The sequence below is a fragment of the Mirounga angustirostris genome, unplaced genomic scaffold (assembly GCF_029215605.1).
Source record: "Mirounga angustirostris isolate CCGP_5_RB_7025 unplaced genomic scaffold, mMirAng1.0.hap1 SCAF_2, whole genome shotgun sequence".
NCBI classification, from domain to species: domain Eukaryota; kingdom Metazoa; phylum Chordata; class Mammalia; order Carnivora; family Phocidae; genus Mirounga; species Mirounga angustirostris.
Genome location: NW_026991710.1, coordinates 122959973 through 122977863, shown reverse-complemented (window position 1 = coordinate 122977863; position 17891 = coordinate 122959973). Strand labels below are relative to the sequence as shown.

The 17891-nt window shown below is 35.8% G+C and overlaps 1 protein-coding gene across 1 annotated transcript in view; it reads left to right on the top strand.

Moving 5' to 3' along the window:
* The window catches only part of TTC29 (tetratricopeptide repeat domain 29), a 240207-nt gene that overhangs the window by 124571 nt on the left and 97745 nt on the right, over nucleotides 1-17891 (top strand). The window contains exon 8 of the mRNA XM_064583312.1: nucleotides 489-580. Within this exon, the coding sequence (XP_064439382.1) occupies nucleotides 489-580 (92 nt within the window). The remainder of the gene's footprint in view (nucleotides 1-488; nucleotides 581-17891) is intronic.

The window sequence follows — 17891 nt, the reverse complement described above, 5'->3', positions numbered from 1 at the left end:
ATCCATGCACAAACTATGAGATATGCTTCTAATAAAATGATAGATTTAAAAATTGCCTAGCACCTAAATTCATGCTTTTCAAAACAGCTATTTATAGAAAGAAAAGTGATATTTATGCTACCCCAGTAGAATATTATAATCTGCCTTCTATTACCTTAGATAATAGTACCATATTTTAAAATAATGTTGTGAACCATTCAATTATTTATTCACACCTAAGTTCTATAAATTGGAAGATTTGGGATTGTGCAAGAAAAGAATTATTTTTACAAAAGTAAGACCTCACTGTCATGGCTTAAAGACATTGCTGTGAAACAAGTTATGCTATAGATAAAAATAAACCAAACCAACATGAATTTTTAATAAACAAAAAATATTTTATGGAGACATTAAAAACAACTATTAATTTTCATCTTTTCTGTTATGAAATGAAACATCAGTGAATCTGGCCTTGCTGTATATTTAATACGTATTTCTTTTCCTGATAGGTCCTTAACACTTACAGTAAAATCTCCACAGACCTGGATGATGATCTCAGCCTGGGGAGAGCCTATGAAGCAATAGCCAAGGTCCTGCAGAGGTAAGTTAGCACATCCTTGTCTTGCTGTCACTGTGAATTCACTCAGCTGTGAAAGACTTAAATTGTTTGAGGTCTGTCGCTTTCCATTACTGCCTTCTTAAATTTTAAGCAGTGCCCTTCTTAAGTGACCCTTTCATCGTAAGTTATTTTAAACCAATGTGGTATTTTAAAATATGCACCTAAACTCCCCTTTGTCTATTCCTCCTTTGTACTATTTTATTTTTGATTTTCTGTAAGTTTAGTGATGACCTTGAATGAAAGGGAAAAATCAGGTCACATCTCACAGGTTAAAAAAGCAGAGAGCACAGAAATATATAGTATGCTTCAGTAACCGTGGCTCAGCGTAACCTTTCCGGAGCTCTTCTTGGAGGAAAGTTTTCATTTATGCTTCAGTCTTGCTTCTTCCATTAAGACATCTCTCCTTTGAGCGTACATATCTGGATAAACAACTGAATGCGAGAACAATATTCCCTCTATTTCATTTAAAACAGAAAATTTAATATAAGTATACCTGAACAGCAAGATTGTCCATGGAAAACATATGATTTGCCCTTTACTCATACTGTGATCATTGTGTACTCCATTTAATTATTGCGTTATGTTGTAATGTTATTATTTAATTCAAGGTAGAATAAGGAAAGTTATCAAAATTAAGGCCTTGGTTTTTGGTATGTTATCTTATACCCAAGAGATGGCTTTTTAATAATGGTGGTGCTGGTAGTAGTTGTAGTTAGTAGTGGTAAGAAGAAGAAAAAGAATAGATACAGATTATGTCAAGTTCTAATTCCTGTATTTCAGCTTGTAAACACATACAAAGTAGTGTTTTTAAAAGATAAAATTGTTATTTAAAAGGCATTTAAAAGATTAAATGTCTAGTGAACTGAAAGTACATCATCATTACATAATTACCACTGCCAATATAATAATCATTAATAATTAAATAAATAATTAAATATTAAAATACCCATGCCAACGGAATGAAAAGTCCCTTCAAAATTCCCAATAAAAGACAATGCAGTCATCACTGGATAAGTGGTTAGGGACACAGATGTATCTCTAAGGAAAGTATGGCTGTTTACTCCAGGAAGGCGGGGCCAGCCATGGGTAAAGCAAGCAACCTGTGAGTGTTGTGGTTCTTCCAAGTAGAGATCGGTAACTAGCCTGTGGAAAACCAACCCAGCTATCCCTTAAACGTTTACTTTCCATGTAACAACTGGAAAGAAACAGATGTTTGAGCACAAAGAAGAGATTTATAAGTTTTCAATTTAATGTCTATTTGTAACACACCAATTCTTTGTCCTTTGGTGCAGTTCATTTTGATCATTAAATTACTTGACTCTGTTGTTAACATGGCCCAGAATTAGTAGAAAATGGTTGGAGTATTTGTCTTGCTTTATAGTAGCAGACCTGGCCTACACCTATACAGTTAAATAAATGCATCCCTTAACATGTTTATAAAATAATATTTACAAAATGACATGTGTTCCAACATGACTAAAGAGATAAAACTCCAGGGGAAAATATTTTCTTTTATAAACATATATTGAGGGGCGCCTGGGTGGCTCAGTTGGTTAAGCGACTGCCTTTGGCTCAGGTCATGATCCTGGAGTCCCTGGATCAAGTCCCGCATCGGGCTCCCTGCTCCGCAGGGAGCCTGCTTCTCCCTCTGACCCTCCCCCTCTCATGCTCTCTCTCTCTCATTCTCGCTCTCAAATAAATAAATAAAATCCTTATAAACATATATTGAGCACTTACTATGTCATAAGGGTTGGAATGCAGCTTTGGTTACTGTTAGTTTTTATTTTTTAAACTTCTGGATGCATGAGATTATCTTAAAATAATTCTCACCTGTTAAAGACAAGTGTCTCTCTTGGAATATTTTAATCTCCACTCAAGGATCTGAATTCCTGGTCTATACAGTAAAAGCTAAGGGGAGAGTTGAACAATCTGGTAAATATTGGCAAAAATAATAGACAATTTAATGTTTTAATTTGGTTGCTGAAGTGTTACTTGGGGCTTAGATGTGGAAAAGGATACAGCTATATTTGATGTATCACAAAGTAGGGTATGTTTTTGGCAGGGATGGGGAAAATTCTATCTCAACAGTCTGGGAACCTGCCTTGGGGCAAACATATAACAGGCAGGAAGATTAATCCCCACCTCATTTTTATACCCAATGAAACAAATTCCACTTATAAGAATTCCCATCTACTAAGTACCGGTGAAGCCATCAATGATTTGTATGGCAGAACTGGGTTCTTAGTTTTATAATGTTATGTAATATACAAGAGAATACAGGAGATGCTTCTTCTGGAGCCGTAGGGAAGAAGTACCCCAGGGACACTGCAAGCTTTCCAATCCAAATCTACCATTTTGCAGCATTGTTGGTGGTTGTGGAGTAGCATTCAGGGGAGTGTAAGCCTCATCCTATTCTTTTACCATTTGTGCAAAATAACTCAAGTGACGGATGTTTCAAAAACAAACACTCTCTTCAGATAGACAACACACCCTAGTTATCTAAAAAGACGTATTAAATCAAATCCACTGATGACTCAAAATGCCTTGATACAAATTTTGTGGTCATTTTTTAAAAATTTCACTTTAAGGGCACCTTTCATGCACACACGTGCATCCCTTTCATGGTCCTAAACTGCCCTCAGATTAGCAGCAACATGCAAGAAATGAAGCACAACCAAAATAGGGGAAATGATGGGAGTGGCGGCGGTGAAATAAATCAAGCGGCCCGTGAAGCTTGACATCTTCTCTAAATCTCTTTTTCCTAACCTGTGCAATTGCACAAGTTTCACTAATGGTAGCCCTATCTCTATAAATATATTTTATCTCTTTGAAGGAAATGGACGAGGATAGCCATGTCTAGCATAAGTGTGTATCTAAGGCTATCAGCTGAGCATGCATGAAAGGTGAATAACCTCTAAGGCTAGAAGCTTCAAAATGGTTATAAGAATTTATACTAAGCCTTCAGTTGAAAAACACACCATATTCCCTCAAGACTAAGGACTTGGTAATACGGAGTTGTCCATTTGGTAATGCTGGACCCAGCCATGCCATTAGAGTTACTATTGATGAAGGTTTTAATAGTAAATGGTGTTTGTTATTTTTGCTGTTTTTCTGAATAATATTAATTGCACAAGGGGTTAAGGAGCATAACAGAAAATAAGCATTACAATGTCTTTTCCCACCCCACTTGGAATACTAGTGAAAAAAAGGAGGGGTTGATATTCTAAAATGATAAAAATTGCCTATAACACAGCTATAAAAGCCAGAATTATGGTCCATAAAACAAAGAGAGAGTGAGTTGAGAAATTACCAAGTAAATATTATTATTAACACAGGCAGACAATTTGAGTAAATAGAGAGAGCAAAATTCCTCAGTTTTCTTTATGGCATTTTTTTTTTTTTGCTTCATTTACTGAAATAACTCATTTTACTGAAATGCTGAGACTCTCCAAATAATCAGGATGACTTTTGAAAAGAATCTAGGGGAAAAAAATCACCAAAATGAGAATTGGTCAAGACACATTGGTCACAACTAGCCTACCTCTGGGTTTATTCCATACTCATTGTAAATTTTCTTGCAAACTCGGGTTAAATTATTTCCTAGAAAACTTTCCACAGTGGAGATCTTTCAATCAATCAGTACAAAGTTTCAAGTGTGAAAATTACCTTTCTGTTACAGCTGAAAATTAATTTCTTTTTGCTTGAGAGAAATGACATGCCCTAGTAATTTTCATATATTCTTTAAAATGGAACATCCGGGCTTTGATGCAAAATTTCCTAAAAATGACCCCCCAAAAATACATCAAAACATTTCTATTAATTCATGAAATTAAGAATAGCTTTTTACATTTTCTCCTGTCACTGATTCCATTTGCCTTATTACTTTCATCTGTGGCCCACAAACTTGGTGGCACAATCAACAATCCCCTTAGTGGCTGTTTCATCTCTGCTCTATTTGATTTCTTCTCTCTGAGTAAATGATTAAGTTTTCATGCATTGGTTCAACCAAAATCTATGTTCACTCAACCACATCCTTTATTGATTACTTCTACTGCAAACAGTAGGCCAAGTGTGATATACATAATTGGACAGTTGTCAGGGGATGTGGGTGTTAACAGTCCTGTTTTCCCAGTTGGAAACTGGAATCACCTTGATACACAAATATTCTGCACTGTTTCATTCTCATCCTTTGGACCGAGGAGTCCTGTTCCTCAGAATATATGTTTTTAACTCTCTAAGGTCTGGTTGAATGAATTTAATGATTATACCATATAATATGCTGTTCAAGTTGCACCTGTGCACTGCATATAGAAAACTGGAATTGATATTTGTCTAACATTTTAACCTTATCCTTTAACTTATACAAATAATCTGTAGCTTTTCTACAAGAAAATATTTGATTCTTTCCCTTCCAAAGGAAGATTGGCTTCTAAATCTATTGCCAACTTGGAAATTTGGAAATCCTTTGAGCAACACATAATGTGTACATTTCAGATGCTGTAATAACAATTTTGCTGGCTATAGAGCTGTACCTTCATTGAGTGGAGCATGTAATTTATACTAGAAAGGCTTTTTCTCTAGCATTATTTGTTAGAGCAAGTTCTAGATAATTTTAGTTGTTTGGGAAATCTATCGCTGCTTTGGGAGAAAAACAACTGGACTCAGCCAGCAAAACTTTTGTTTATACTGTTTTGTATTTCTTGCTCACCAAACTCGGTTTTTGTTTGTATATGTTGTGATTTAACAATCCTCAGCCTGCCAAGCCTAATCTAAAATGTACTTCATCAAAAATACATCAGCTTTAAGGAACATGAAATAAATAACCTTCAGTGAGTCCATTTTAGCTAAACAACAATAATAATTTTTCCCTGAGGTTTTAAAGTGATATTCAAAGAAGTCTCTACTTTTTTTTTTCTTATATCATCAACTTTTTTTCTTGAATATTACAGTCCAAGAAAGAGCTTGGAGAGTTCACATCAATTTGATAAAACATTTTTAGTCCTAGAAATCCACAAGTTTGCTCAAAATTCTAAATAGTGGACTATTTTATTTATTAATAATTTTATACTCTCCAGCTCTCTCAATACCATTTTAGTTGTCCCACAAAACAAATATTTAAATTTGTAAGTGCATCTCTCATGGTACTTTACTCCATGTCTGCATTTGAAATATTCCTCAAACAATTCATAATTTTTCTGGAGAATTGAGCTATGCCTAAATGTGGAAGAAAATTATTCATGATTTTGTTATGAAAAAATGAGAACAGAATCACAAACAGCAATATTCACAACTTCAGGGATGTGAAATTCCATTCTACTTCTGATACACAGAGCGTTCTTTTACAAATAAAAAAGGAAAAAAGAATGCATCTGATAGTACCTGGCACTCAAGTAAACAAAAAGTGTTAGTTCTTTGACCCTGCCCCCTAAAAGCCAGACACCAGGACTTAACGTGCCGTCTGTCTTGCAGAGTGTATGTTCACATTATGGCATTTCATTCATTGCATAATGGAAGATTTTCAAAAAGTAACACTTGGCAGGGCACCTGGGTGGCTCAGTCTGTTATGCCTCTGTCTCTTGATTTCGGCTCAGGTCATGATCTCAGGGTCCTGGGATTGAGCCCCACCTGGGGCTCTGCATTCAGCAAGGAGTCTACTTATCTCCTTCTCCCTCTACCCCCTCCCCCACCCCACATGTGCTTGCTCACTCACTCTCTCAAATAAAATAAATAAATCTGTAAAGCAATCTAACCTATTTTTGCAAACATATCATAGTTTATCTATGAAAATGAACATTATCCTCGTCAAATCTTGGGAGGTTATGCAAGTTGATACCTCTAATCCTGACACTACCTGTTTAAAATTAAACTCTTTTGAAATGATTTCTGAGCTTGTGGCATATGCTTTTGATATGTATATCAAAATGTATGTGTGTGTACACACACACACACACATATATTCAAAATAGCACATCATTGTTTGAGAGGTGGGTTTGGTCTCTGGAAACAGTCAAAAGAATTTAGAGTCACATTTAGAAAATGTAGTAAATAATCCCTATGGGTAACCTGATTTTTGAAACAAAATTCATTAAATTACTTATGAATGCTTTACACCACTCTACTATGCAGGAGTTTCCTAAAGAGGAATTCCAAAATTGCCATTAGCCTCATCATTAGATGACATCACTTAGAAGAAATTATCTCCCCAAGTTGACACTGAAAGGCTTTAAGGTCAGGAACCATATTCCCCAGCAACTAGCACATTGTGAGGCATTTGATAGTCTCTCAAAGAAGTTACTGAAATAAAAAGATGTTCTTGATGTTACCAAAATATCCAGGAGACAAGAGTTGACAGTCATGGACTCCAAACATCCAATGACTGATACACTCACAATTTACCTGGGAGCTTAATTTTTATGAGTATGCATAAGCATTTCCCTTCTCAAATTTCCAGCCATTCCTTTATTTAAAAAATATATGAAGCTTGGTATATGCTAAGCACTCTGGTAATAACTGTATGTCATTCTAAGCATTTTGCCAGTACGTTTATAACAACTTGTATAGATGACTTTAGTGAGACCTAAGATTTCACAGCTAAGGGACACTTGCAAGAACAAACTACTATTCACCTTTTATAAACTTTTTAAAGGTTTTTTTTAAAAAAACAGCTTTATTGAGATATAAGTCATATACCATACAACTCACCCCTCTTTTTTTGACATTTGAAGACTAGTTTTATTAAATTTTTAGTATAAATCAAAGACTATGGGATAATCATGCAGTCGTTCCTCAGAGTTGCTGTGTTTATTTCCATACAGATCATAGAAAAATAGCATGTAGACAAAATATTTAATTTTAGTCAGTATTTAAAGGCAGCTTAAGAGAGGGCATCCAAGATGGTGGCATTGGAAGATCCTGAACTCACCTCCCATAGACACACTGAATCTATAGCTACATACAGAATAGTTCTTTCTGAAAAAGATCTGAAAACTAGCTGAACAGTTCCTTTACAATAAACAGTAAAAGAGCCACATCTAGATGAGTGGGAGAGGCTGAGATGCATTCTTATCAAAAGCCCACCTGCAACATAGCAATCCATAATTGGGAGTGATTTCACAAATCTGTAACTTCTCCCTGAGGAATGAGGGATTCATGCCCCACATCAGCCACCCCAACCTGCAATGGAGAGACAAGCCCCAAAAATGTCTGGCTTTGAAAACCAATAAGGCTGACATCCAGGAAACCCAAAGGGCTATAGGGAACTAGAGTACTTCTCTTAAAGAGCTTGTATGCAGAGTGACTTACCCCAGGGACCAGCACAAAAGTAACAATTTGAAAAGTACATAGACTATATGTGAAGTTTGCTAACCTTAAAGCATATGCCAGAGGGGCAGAGGCCTATAGGACTCTCTCCAGGCTGAGGCACAGGTGGGTGCCATTTCTGCACTCTCTCTACCTTGATAGCTCAAGCAAGTGCGCCCCAGCTCTGTGCTCTCCTGCTGCCTTGCTAAAACTGTTGGACACATGAAGTCTACATAGGAGATGCTCCTCAGTCACCTGGCTCTGATAGCCAGAGGGGCTTGCATTCCTGGAACCCATGGGACTGTAACAGAGAGACAGTTCCTGGCAGGTTACCATCCCCAGAGTACTACAGAGAATGAAGACTGAAACACACTCCCAATCTTTCCATGAAAGAGGCCTATTTACTCATCCTGGGACTTGAGTCTGAAGGGCAAACTTCAAGTTTGCCACAAACCTAGAAGGCTGCAAAGGTGCTCTCAGGGAATATAGGCCATGTGGGGCCATCTTTCTGAATTCTTTAGGCCTTGCTACAGTGCTCTGGTACCTCACAGAAAGGAGCTTATACACTCATTGGAAGCCTCAAATTTTGCAACTGTCACACAAGGGACACCTTCAGGTCACCTGTTCTGAAGGTCTGCAGGGTTTACAATTATAGCCCCACGGGACTATATATAGTTGAATACTTTAAAGCTGCTGCCTGAGCATCTGGCTTCCAATCAGCCTGAAAGTAGGTGCTGACTGAGATCCCTCCCTTTGGAAAGCTGACAGGTCTTGGCACACTTCAACCCCTTGCACCTATCAAGAATAAATCATGATGCTCAGGTAATCACAAAGGTTCAAGAGACAGCCAAGAGTTAGAGCAATGTTGAACAACAAGATTCACCTCTTATACAAGTCCACTCCTTCAAGACTGGAAGAGGTAGTGTTTCACCTAATACATAGAAACAAACAGAGAATCAAAAAAAGGGGGGGGGGGAGGAAACAGAGGATTATGATCCAAATGAAAAAGCAAGATAAAACCACAGTCAAAAATTTAATGAAATAGAGATAAGTAATTTACCTGATAAAGAGTCAAAAGTAATATAATTAAGATACTCAACGATTTGGGAGAAGAATGGATGAACACAGTGAGAACTTCACCAAAGAGATAGAAAATATAAGAAAGCACAGAAGTAAACAGTACTCACAGAGCTGAAGAATACAATAACTGAAGTGAAAAATACACTAGAGTGGTTCAACATCAAACTAGGTGAAGCAGAAGAAAGGATCAGTGATCTAGAAGACAGGGCAGTGGAACTCACCTAAATAGAGCAGCAAAAAGAAAGAAGAATTTTAAAAAGGGAAGATAGCTTAGAAGACCTTGGAGACAACAACAAACAGAATAATATTTATAATTTAAGGGTCCCAGAAGAGACCAGAGAGAGAGAAAGGGGGAGAAAACTCATTTGAAGAAATAAATTGCTGAAAGCTTACCTAACATGGGAGAAAAATAGACATCCATATCCAGGAATCCCAAATAAATTCAACTAAAATGAACCCAGAAAGATCCTCACCAAGATACATTACAATTAAAATATCAAAAGTTAAAGATAAAGAGAGAATTTTAAAAGGAGCAAGAGAAAAGCGAGTTGTTACATACAAGGGAAACCCCAAAGACTATCAGCAGATTTTTCAACAGAATCTTTGCAAGTGAGAAGGGAGGCAAATAATATATTCAAAGTGCTGAAAGGAAAAAAGTTGCAGCCAAAAATACTCCACTCGGCAAGGTTATCGTTCGGAATTGAAAGAGAGATAAAAAGTTTTCCAGATAAGCAAAAGCTAGAGAAGTTTATCATCACAAACTGGATTTAAAAGACATGTTAAAGGAACTACTTTAAGCTAAAAAAAAAACATTAATTAGTAACAAGCAAACATATTAAAGTATAAATCTCATTGGTAAAGGTAAATATATAGTAAAGATAATGGGTTAGTCACTGATAAAACTCATATGAAGGTTAAAAGACAAAACTAGTGAAAATAACTACAATAATTAGTTAAGGAATACAAAAAATAAAAAAATATAAAATGTGACATCAAAAACATAAGAGGTGGAGTGGGAGGCAGTAAAAATGTAGAGTTTTAGAATGTATTCAAACTTAAGTTGCTATCAACTTAAAATAAACTGTTATATATATAAGCTGTTATATGTGCCCCTCATGGTAACCACAAAGTAAAAACTTATAGTAGATACACAAAAGATAATAAGAAAGGAATCTAAGCATAACACTAAAGAAAGTCATCAAACCACAAGGGAAGAAAGCAAAAGAAGAAGACAGGAATATAGAGGAACTACAAAGCAGCCAGAAAACAGTTTAAAAAATGGCAATAAGCACATACCTGTCAATAATTACATAGATGTAAATGGATTAAATTCTCCAGTCAAAAGACACAATGTGGCTAAATGAATAATAAAAAAATAAAGACCCATCTATATGCTGCCTATAAGAGACTCACTTTAGATGTAAGGATACACACAGACTGAAAGTGAAGGGATAAAAAGGATGTTTCATACAATTGGTAAACCAAAAGAAAGCTGGGGTAGCTAAACTGACATTAGACAAAATAAGCTTTAAAACAAAGACTGTAATAAAAACAAGAAGGGAATTACATAATGATAAAGGGATCAATCCAACAAGAGGATATGACATTTTTAAATATTTATGCATCTAATATAGGAGCACCTAAATATCTAAAGCAAATATTAACAGATCTAAAGGGAGAAATTGACAGCACTACAACAAAATAGGGGATTTTATTACCCCACTTACATCAATAAATAGATCATTAGACAGAAAATCAATAAGGAAACATCATCCTTAAATGACACATTAGACCAGTTGCACATAATAGATATATACAGAACATTCCATAAAAAGCAACAGAATACACATTCTTCTCAAGAGCACAGGGAATATTCTTCACAACAGATCATATGTTACAGCACAAAACAAGTCTCAATAAATTTAAGAAGATTGAAATCAAATAAAACATCTTTTCTGACTACAATGGTATGAAACCAGAAATGAATCACAAGAAAAAAAAAAAAAACAGAAAATTCACAAAAATATAGAGATTAACAACATGCTACTGAACAACCAGTGGGTCAATTAAAGAAAAATCAACATGATACACCACATTGACAAATGTAGGATAAAATAATACAATCATCTCAATAGATGCAGAAAAAAGCATTTGACAAAATTCAACATCCATTTATGATAAAAACTCTCAAGGAAGTCAGGATAGAGGGAATGAACCTCAACATAATAAAGGCCATATATGACAAGCTCACAGCTAATATTATACTCAATAGTGAAAAGCTGAAAACTTTTCCTCTAAGATCAGGAATAAGACAAGAATGCCCATTCTCACCGCTTTTATTTAACATAGTATTGGAAGTCCTAGCCACAGCAATTGGGCAAGGAAAAGAAATGAAGGTATCCAAAATGGAAAAAAGAGGTAAAACTGTCACTATTTGTGGACAACATGACTTTATATATAGAAAATCCTAAAGACTCCACCAAAAAACTGTTAAAACTAATAAATGAATTCAGTAAAGTTTCAGAGCACAAAATTAACATATGAAAATTTGTGGCATTCCTATACACTAACAACAATCTATCAGAAAGAGTAATTAAAAAAACAATCCCAGGGCACCTGGGTGGCTCAGTCAGTTAAGCATCTGACCCTTAGTTTCGGCTCAGGTCATGATCTCATGGATCCATGGGATTGAGCGCTGCATCAGGCTCTGCGCTCAACGGGGCATCTGCTTGAAAGATTCTCTCCTTCTGCCCCTCCCCCCACTTGCTCACTCAATAAATAAATAAATCTTTTTAAAAGAAAAAAGAAAACAATTCCATCTATAATGGCATCAAAAAGAATAAAATATCTAGGAACAAATTTAACCAAGGAGGTAGAAAGAGCTGTACACTGAAAAATATAAAACATTGATGAAATAAATTGAAGTAAACACAAATAAATGGAAAGATACTCTGTGTTCATGGATTGGAAGAATTAATATCGTTAAAATGTCCATACTTCCCAATGCAATCTACATATTTAGTGCAATCCCTGTCAAAATCCTAGTGTCATTTTCCCCAGAAATAGACAAATCGTAAAATGTATATGGAACCACAAAAGATCTTGAATAGTCAAAGCAATCTTGAGAAAGAAAAACAAAGCTGGAGTCATATGCTCCCTAATTTCAAACTGTATTATAAATCTATAATAATCAGAGTGCCTGGGTGGCTCAATCGGTTAAGCCTCAGCCTTCAGATCAGGTCATGATCCCACGGTCCTGGGATCTAGCCCTACATTGTGCTCTCTGCTCAGCAGAGCCTGCTTCTCCCTCCCCATCTGTCTACCACTCTGCCTACTTGTGCTCTCTCTGTCAAATAAATAAATAAAATCTTTGAAACGAAACAAAACAAAACAAAAAAAGCAAAAGCAAACAATCAGAAACAGTACAGTACTGGCATAGAAACAGACACATAGATCAATAGAACAGAACAGAGAGTCCAGAAATAAACCCACACATATATATGGTCAATTAATTTACAAAAAAGAGCCAAGAATATACAATGGGAAAAGGACAGTTTATTTATAGATGGTATTAGGTGAACTGGACAGCCACATGCAAAAGTTACTACTTTTTTACACCATACACAAAAAATTAACACCAAATGGATTAAAGACAAATGTAAAACCTGAAATCCTAAAACTCTGAGGAGGGTAGGCAGTAAGCTCTTTGTTGTATGTCTTGGTGATTTGGCGGGGGGGTCTAACTCCAAAAAGAAAGGCATAAAAGCAAAAATAAATAAGTGGGACTACATCAAACTAAAAAGCTTCTTCTGTACAGCAAAAGAAATTATCAACAAAATGTAAAGGCAACCTACTGAACTAGAATATTTGCAAGTCATATATCTGATAAGGAGTTAATATCCAAAATAAATAAAGAACTCACATAACTCAATAGCAAAAAAAACCCCAAACAATCTAATTAAAAAATGGGCAGAAGATCTGAACAGTCATTTTTCCAAAGAAGACATATACATGGCCAAGAGGCCATGCTCAATATCACTAATCATCAGAGAAATGCAAATCAAAACCTTAATGAGGTATCACCTCTCACCTGTTTGAATGGCTATTATCAAAAAGATAAAAAACAAATGTTGTCAAGGGCATGTAGAGGGGAACTCTCATGCGCTGTTAGTGGGAATATAAATTGGTACAGCCACTATGGAAAACAGTATGGAGGTTCCTCAAAAAATTGAAAGTAGAACTATGTGATCCAGCAATTCCACTTCTAGATAATTATCTGAAGGAAATGAAAACACTAACTTGAAAAAGTATATGCACCCCTGTGTTCACTGCAGCATTATTTACAGTAGCCAAGATATGGAAATAACCTAAGTATCATCAATGGTTGAATGAGTAAGATATAGTATATATACACAATGGAATTCTACTCAGCCATAAAAAAGAATAAAACCTTGCCATTTGGGGCAACATGGTGAACTTTAACAGTATTAAGCTAAGTGAAATAAGTCTGGCAGACAAAGATAAATACTTAAGCTGCCACTTATATGCAGAATCTAAAAAACAAACTGAACAAACAAAACAAAGCAAAATGAAACTCATGTATGTGAGCAGTTTGGCGGTTGCCAGGGAGAAGGGGATTTAGGGGTTGAGCGTAAGGGATGAACAGGGTTGGGAGGGACAGATTTCCAGGTGTGAAGTGAATAGGTCATGGAGATGTGGTGTGCAGCAGAGCAACTCCAATCAGTGGTGTTGAGCGTACTTGAAGGTTGCTGAGGGAGAGTAGATCTTGAAAGTGCTCATCAAAAGCAAAAAAAATTTTGTAACATTTTTATGGAGACAGATGGTGACTAGACTTATTGTGGTAATCATCTCACAATGTAGACAAGTGTTGAATCATCACGTTGTAAACCTGAAACTAATATAATATTGTATGACAATTATACCCAAGAATAACTAAGAATAGAAATAACAAGGCAGGTTGACATTTTTTTCCAAGTTCAATAAGTTCTAATCTTAGATAACTCTTCGGCTTGGTTATACACATAATTTCCCACTCTAGTTAATTTTGTAAAACAGCCAAATAATTTTTAATTTGCCCGCTAGTGACTCTGACACATTCAACCCATTCGTGGGTCTATTTTATGAATATTCTAAACTTATTAAAATGTTTTTGCATGAACTTACTTATTCCATATACTGACCATTTCTTTTTTTTTTTAAAGATTTTTTTTTTTAATTCATTTGAGACACAGAGATAGAGAGAGAGAGAGAGGGAGAGAGCATGAGCAGGGAGAGAGGCAGAGGGAGAGGGAGAAGCAGGCTCCCCGCTGAGCAGGAAGCCCGATGCGGGGCTCGATCCCAGGACGCCGGGATCATGACCTGAGCCGAAGGCAGACGCTTAACCATCTGAGCCACCCAGGCACCCCTATACTGACCATTTCTGATGTTAAAAAAAAAAAAAATTTTCAAACTCCTGCCACTGAGAAAGTGGAACCCTCTTACACTGCTGGTGGGAAACTGGTATAGCCACTCTGGAAAACAGTATGGAGGTTCCTGAAGAAGTTAAAAATAGAGCTACCCTACGACCCAGCAGTTGCACTACTGGGTATTTACCCCAAAGATACAAATGTACTGATTCAAAGGGGCACCTGCATCCCAATGTTTATAGCAGCAATGTCCACAATAGCCAAACTGTGGAAAAAGCCGAGATGTCCATTGACAGATGAATGGATAAAGAAGGTGTGGCATATATATACAATGGAATATTACTCAGCCATCAGAAAGGATGCGTTCTTACCCTTTACATCAACATGGATAGAACTGGAGGGTATTATGCTGAGCAAAATAAGTCAATCAGAGAAAGACAATTATCATATGGTTTCACTCATATGCAGAATATAAGAAACAGCACAGACAATCATAGATGAGAAGTCATCAGAGAGGGAGAAAAACCATGAGAGACTCTTAACTATAGGAAACAAACAGGGTTGCTAGAGGGGAGGTGGGTGGGGGATGGGGTAATTGGGTGATGGGCATTAAGGAGGGCATGTGAGGTGATAACCCCTGGGTGTTATACACAACTGATGAATTATTGAACTCTACATCTGAAACTAATGATGTGCTATATGTTGGCTAATTGAATTTAAATAAAAATAAAAAAATTCTTGCCACTGAAAATAAAATATTACCTCTTAACTGTTTCTTGCATGTGGTAATAATATAGTTCATCAATCACCTATTGTAGAGATTCATGGAAAAAATTATTATGTGTTGAGTTCTATTTGCTCAGAGATTTTAGATTGATATTAAATTTTGCCATTTAAACTGCAGCCAGGGAAATGAATGCCATTTCGCAAGTGAATTTGTAAGGTTAGAAATGTTGATATTTTGATGCCCACTATATAAACAGAATGCTGTTGAATATATGATTGCTTTATGATTATGCACATATGACATAAACACAAGCACAAAAAATTAGGTACGTTTGTTTTTGCATAAAATTAAATAAAATGAATAGATACATGTAGAGATTTATTAGAACTATTAAGTAATTAGACCAGTTTTAGAGTTTTTGACTCTGATTATGTTCTAATTATGTATCATGTATACATAAATTCAATGTGAATTTTAAACTTCCTAGAAAGTTTTAATCAAAAATTTACTAGCCAAAGAACTACCCATTATACTGAAGGAGTAACTTTATTTTTAGATTTCACTGAATCTAAGATTGTTTCTATTGGACGATGCACCTTACATACTACCAAAAATCATATTCTAACTAAACTGTAACATAATAACTCTTATTGCTTAGAATTTTGATTTTATACTTAACAAAAGAGCTATTTTAGTCTCAATTACACACAGACATTTTTATTACTCCTAAGCATTCATGTAAAAAAATACAAATTGATTATACTACTCAGACATATTTGCATTCCAAGTCCATCTCTTCTGAATCACTTTTAAATCAGAATTATCACTATTTTTTTTCCCAAACATATTATTTTTTATGCCATCAAGAACTTTGGTACTATAGCCTTTCTTAAAATAGTGCTCCAGTATCATCTCCAGGATTTTTTTCCAAGTCATGGACACTCAATTTGCCCATTTTGAAGTTGGTATTTTCTTAACTTTCAGAAGATTTCATGAAGGTTTTTAGAAAACAACCAGTACTCCTATCCCTTTTTGAAATTATCTTTAAATAGTTTTTAACAGAAATATCAAGGTTTTGCAATTGTTGGGTCATGTCCGGGATTGTAAACCTAATCCATTTCTGCAGCAACAACTTTGACCTACCTGACTGCTCCCCATCTGACAAAGATCGTAAGATGCCCACCTGTTGTAAGACATCCTCATTTCAGAAATGTTAAAAACCTGGGAAAATGTGTTTTAGAATCAATGAAATATGGTACTAATATTGCTAAATTTTTCTGTAATTGCAATAATTTTTTAAAGATTGTATTTATTCATTTGAGAGAGAGAGCACAGAGAGGGAGAGGGAGGGTGAGAGAAAGAAGCAGACTCCCAGCTAAGCAGAGAGCCCAACTTGCGGCTCTATCCCAGGACACTGGGATCATGACCTGAGTGGAAGGCAGAGGCTTAACCACCTGAGCCACCCAGGCACCCAGTAATTTCAGTAATTTAAAAATTTGAAGCAAAGCTTCTGTATATGCTACATTCATTACCATACCCTCCGGAGCTCCTATGAGTAAATCTTTGCAGTATAAATTGAGAAATACCCATGCACGGAGCAGCTCAATTGCAAAACAACCTCTGCATTTCAGAATTTCATCCTGTGAATTATTGAGTCATGGCATAGGTGTTCACTGGGAACTGCTGGCCTATGAAAGCAAAGGGAAATTCTAGGGATTCAGAGACATTCAGAAATAATAGTTTTTCCTTTACTATAGTTAATTCAAGACTACCATTATAAGTTTTCTGTTATTTTAAAATCTCTAAATTCTGGATTTTGTCACATTAATACAAATTTTCAGTGGTTCTGATATGATTTAACAATAGAATTTCATATAATCTTAGATTCACCATTCCGTTAGGAGTTGGGGAAAAAATTAAAAATCCAGAGAGTCAACGGATAAAACTGAATTTTTTCAGCACACTTTATTTGGAGCCATTATTTTGAAATCACTTCTTGCTTTGTCCATAGCATTTTAATTGTTTATGGCAAGTCCCTGAATCAGCAGCCAAATTTCCCTTGAGCTGGACTTTGGCTTCAGCGACCTCTACAAAATCAGTCATAGTATATTATACCTTGAATATAGCTCTTTTGGAAAATTACTGTCTCTTCGGTTGAGCAAATATTTTTATCTTGGTTCTTAATCTCGTTCGCTTTTATGAGAGTGTGCCTCTCTCAGTGGGCCCCTAAGCATTCTTCACACAGGACATCACTACAGCTGGCTCCTAAAAGAGCTTGTCTCCTTAGACTGGCTTTCAAATGTCAAATAATTATCTCCTTTAGGGAGATTTTTAGAGTCTTTCCACTCCTCCCCCCTCTTTCTGTTTAGCTCTTGCTCATTCATATAAAACTAAGATTTGTATATACTTGAAGTGGCATTCAGATCATGAAAAACTGATGAGTATTTGGGACTTAGATTTATAAAATGAGAGCAGAATTCAAATAATAGAAGTTTCTGAATATAATTCATTGAAATCTTTAAAATGATGTGCCCTCAATTCTTTATGAGAAAAAAAAAAATAGCCAAAATTGTTTTAGCTAGTTTTGGTAATTTGAGTTGCTGTAACAATCTCTAGAATCTCAGTGGCATATCACAATGAAATCTTATTTCTTCCTTATATAAATTCTTGGGGTTTGCCAATGGTTGTGCCATGCCTTCCAGAAGCCAGGCCTTTCCATCTGGGGGCTGTATCTCTCTCTCATTCTTTGGAGTCCTGGTTG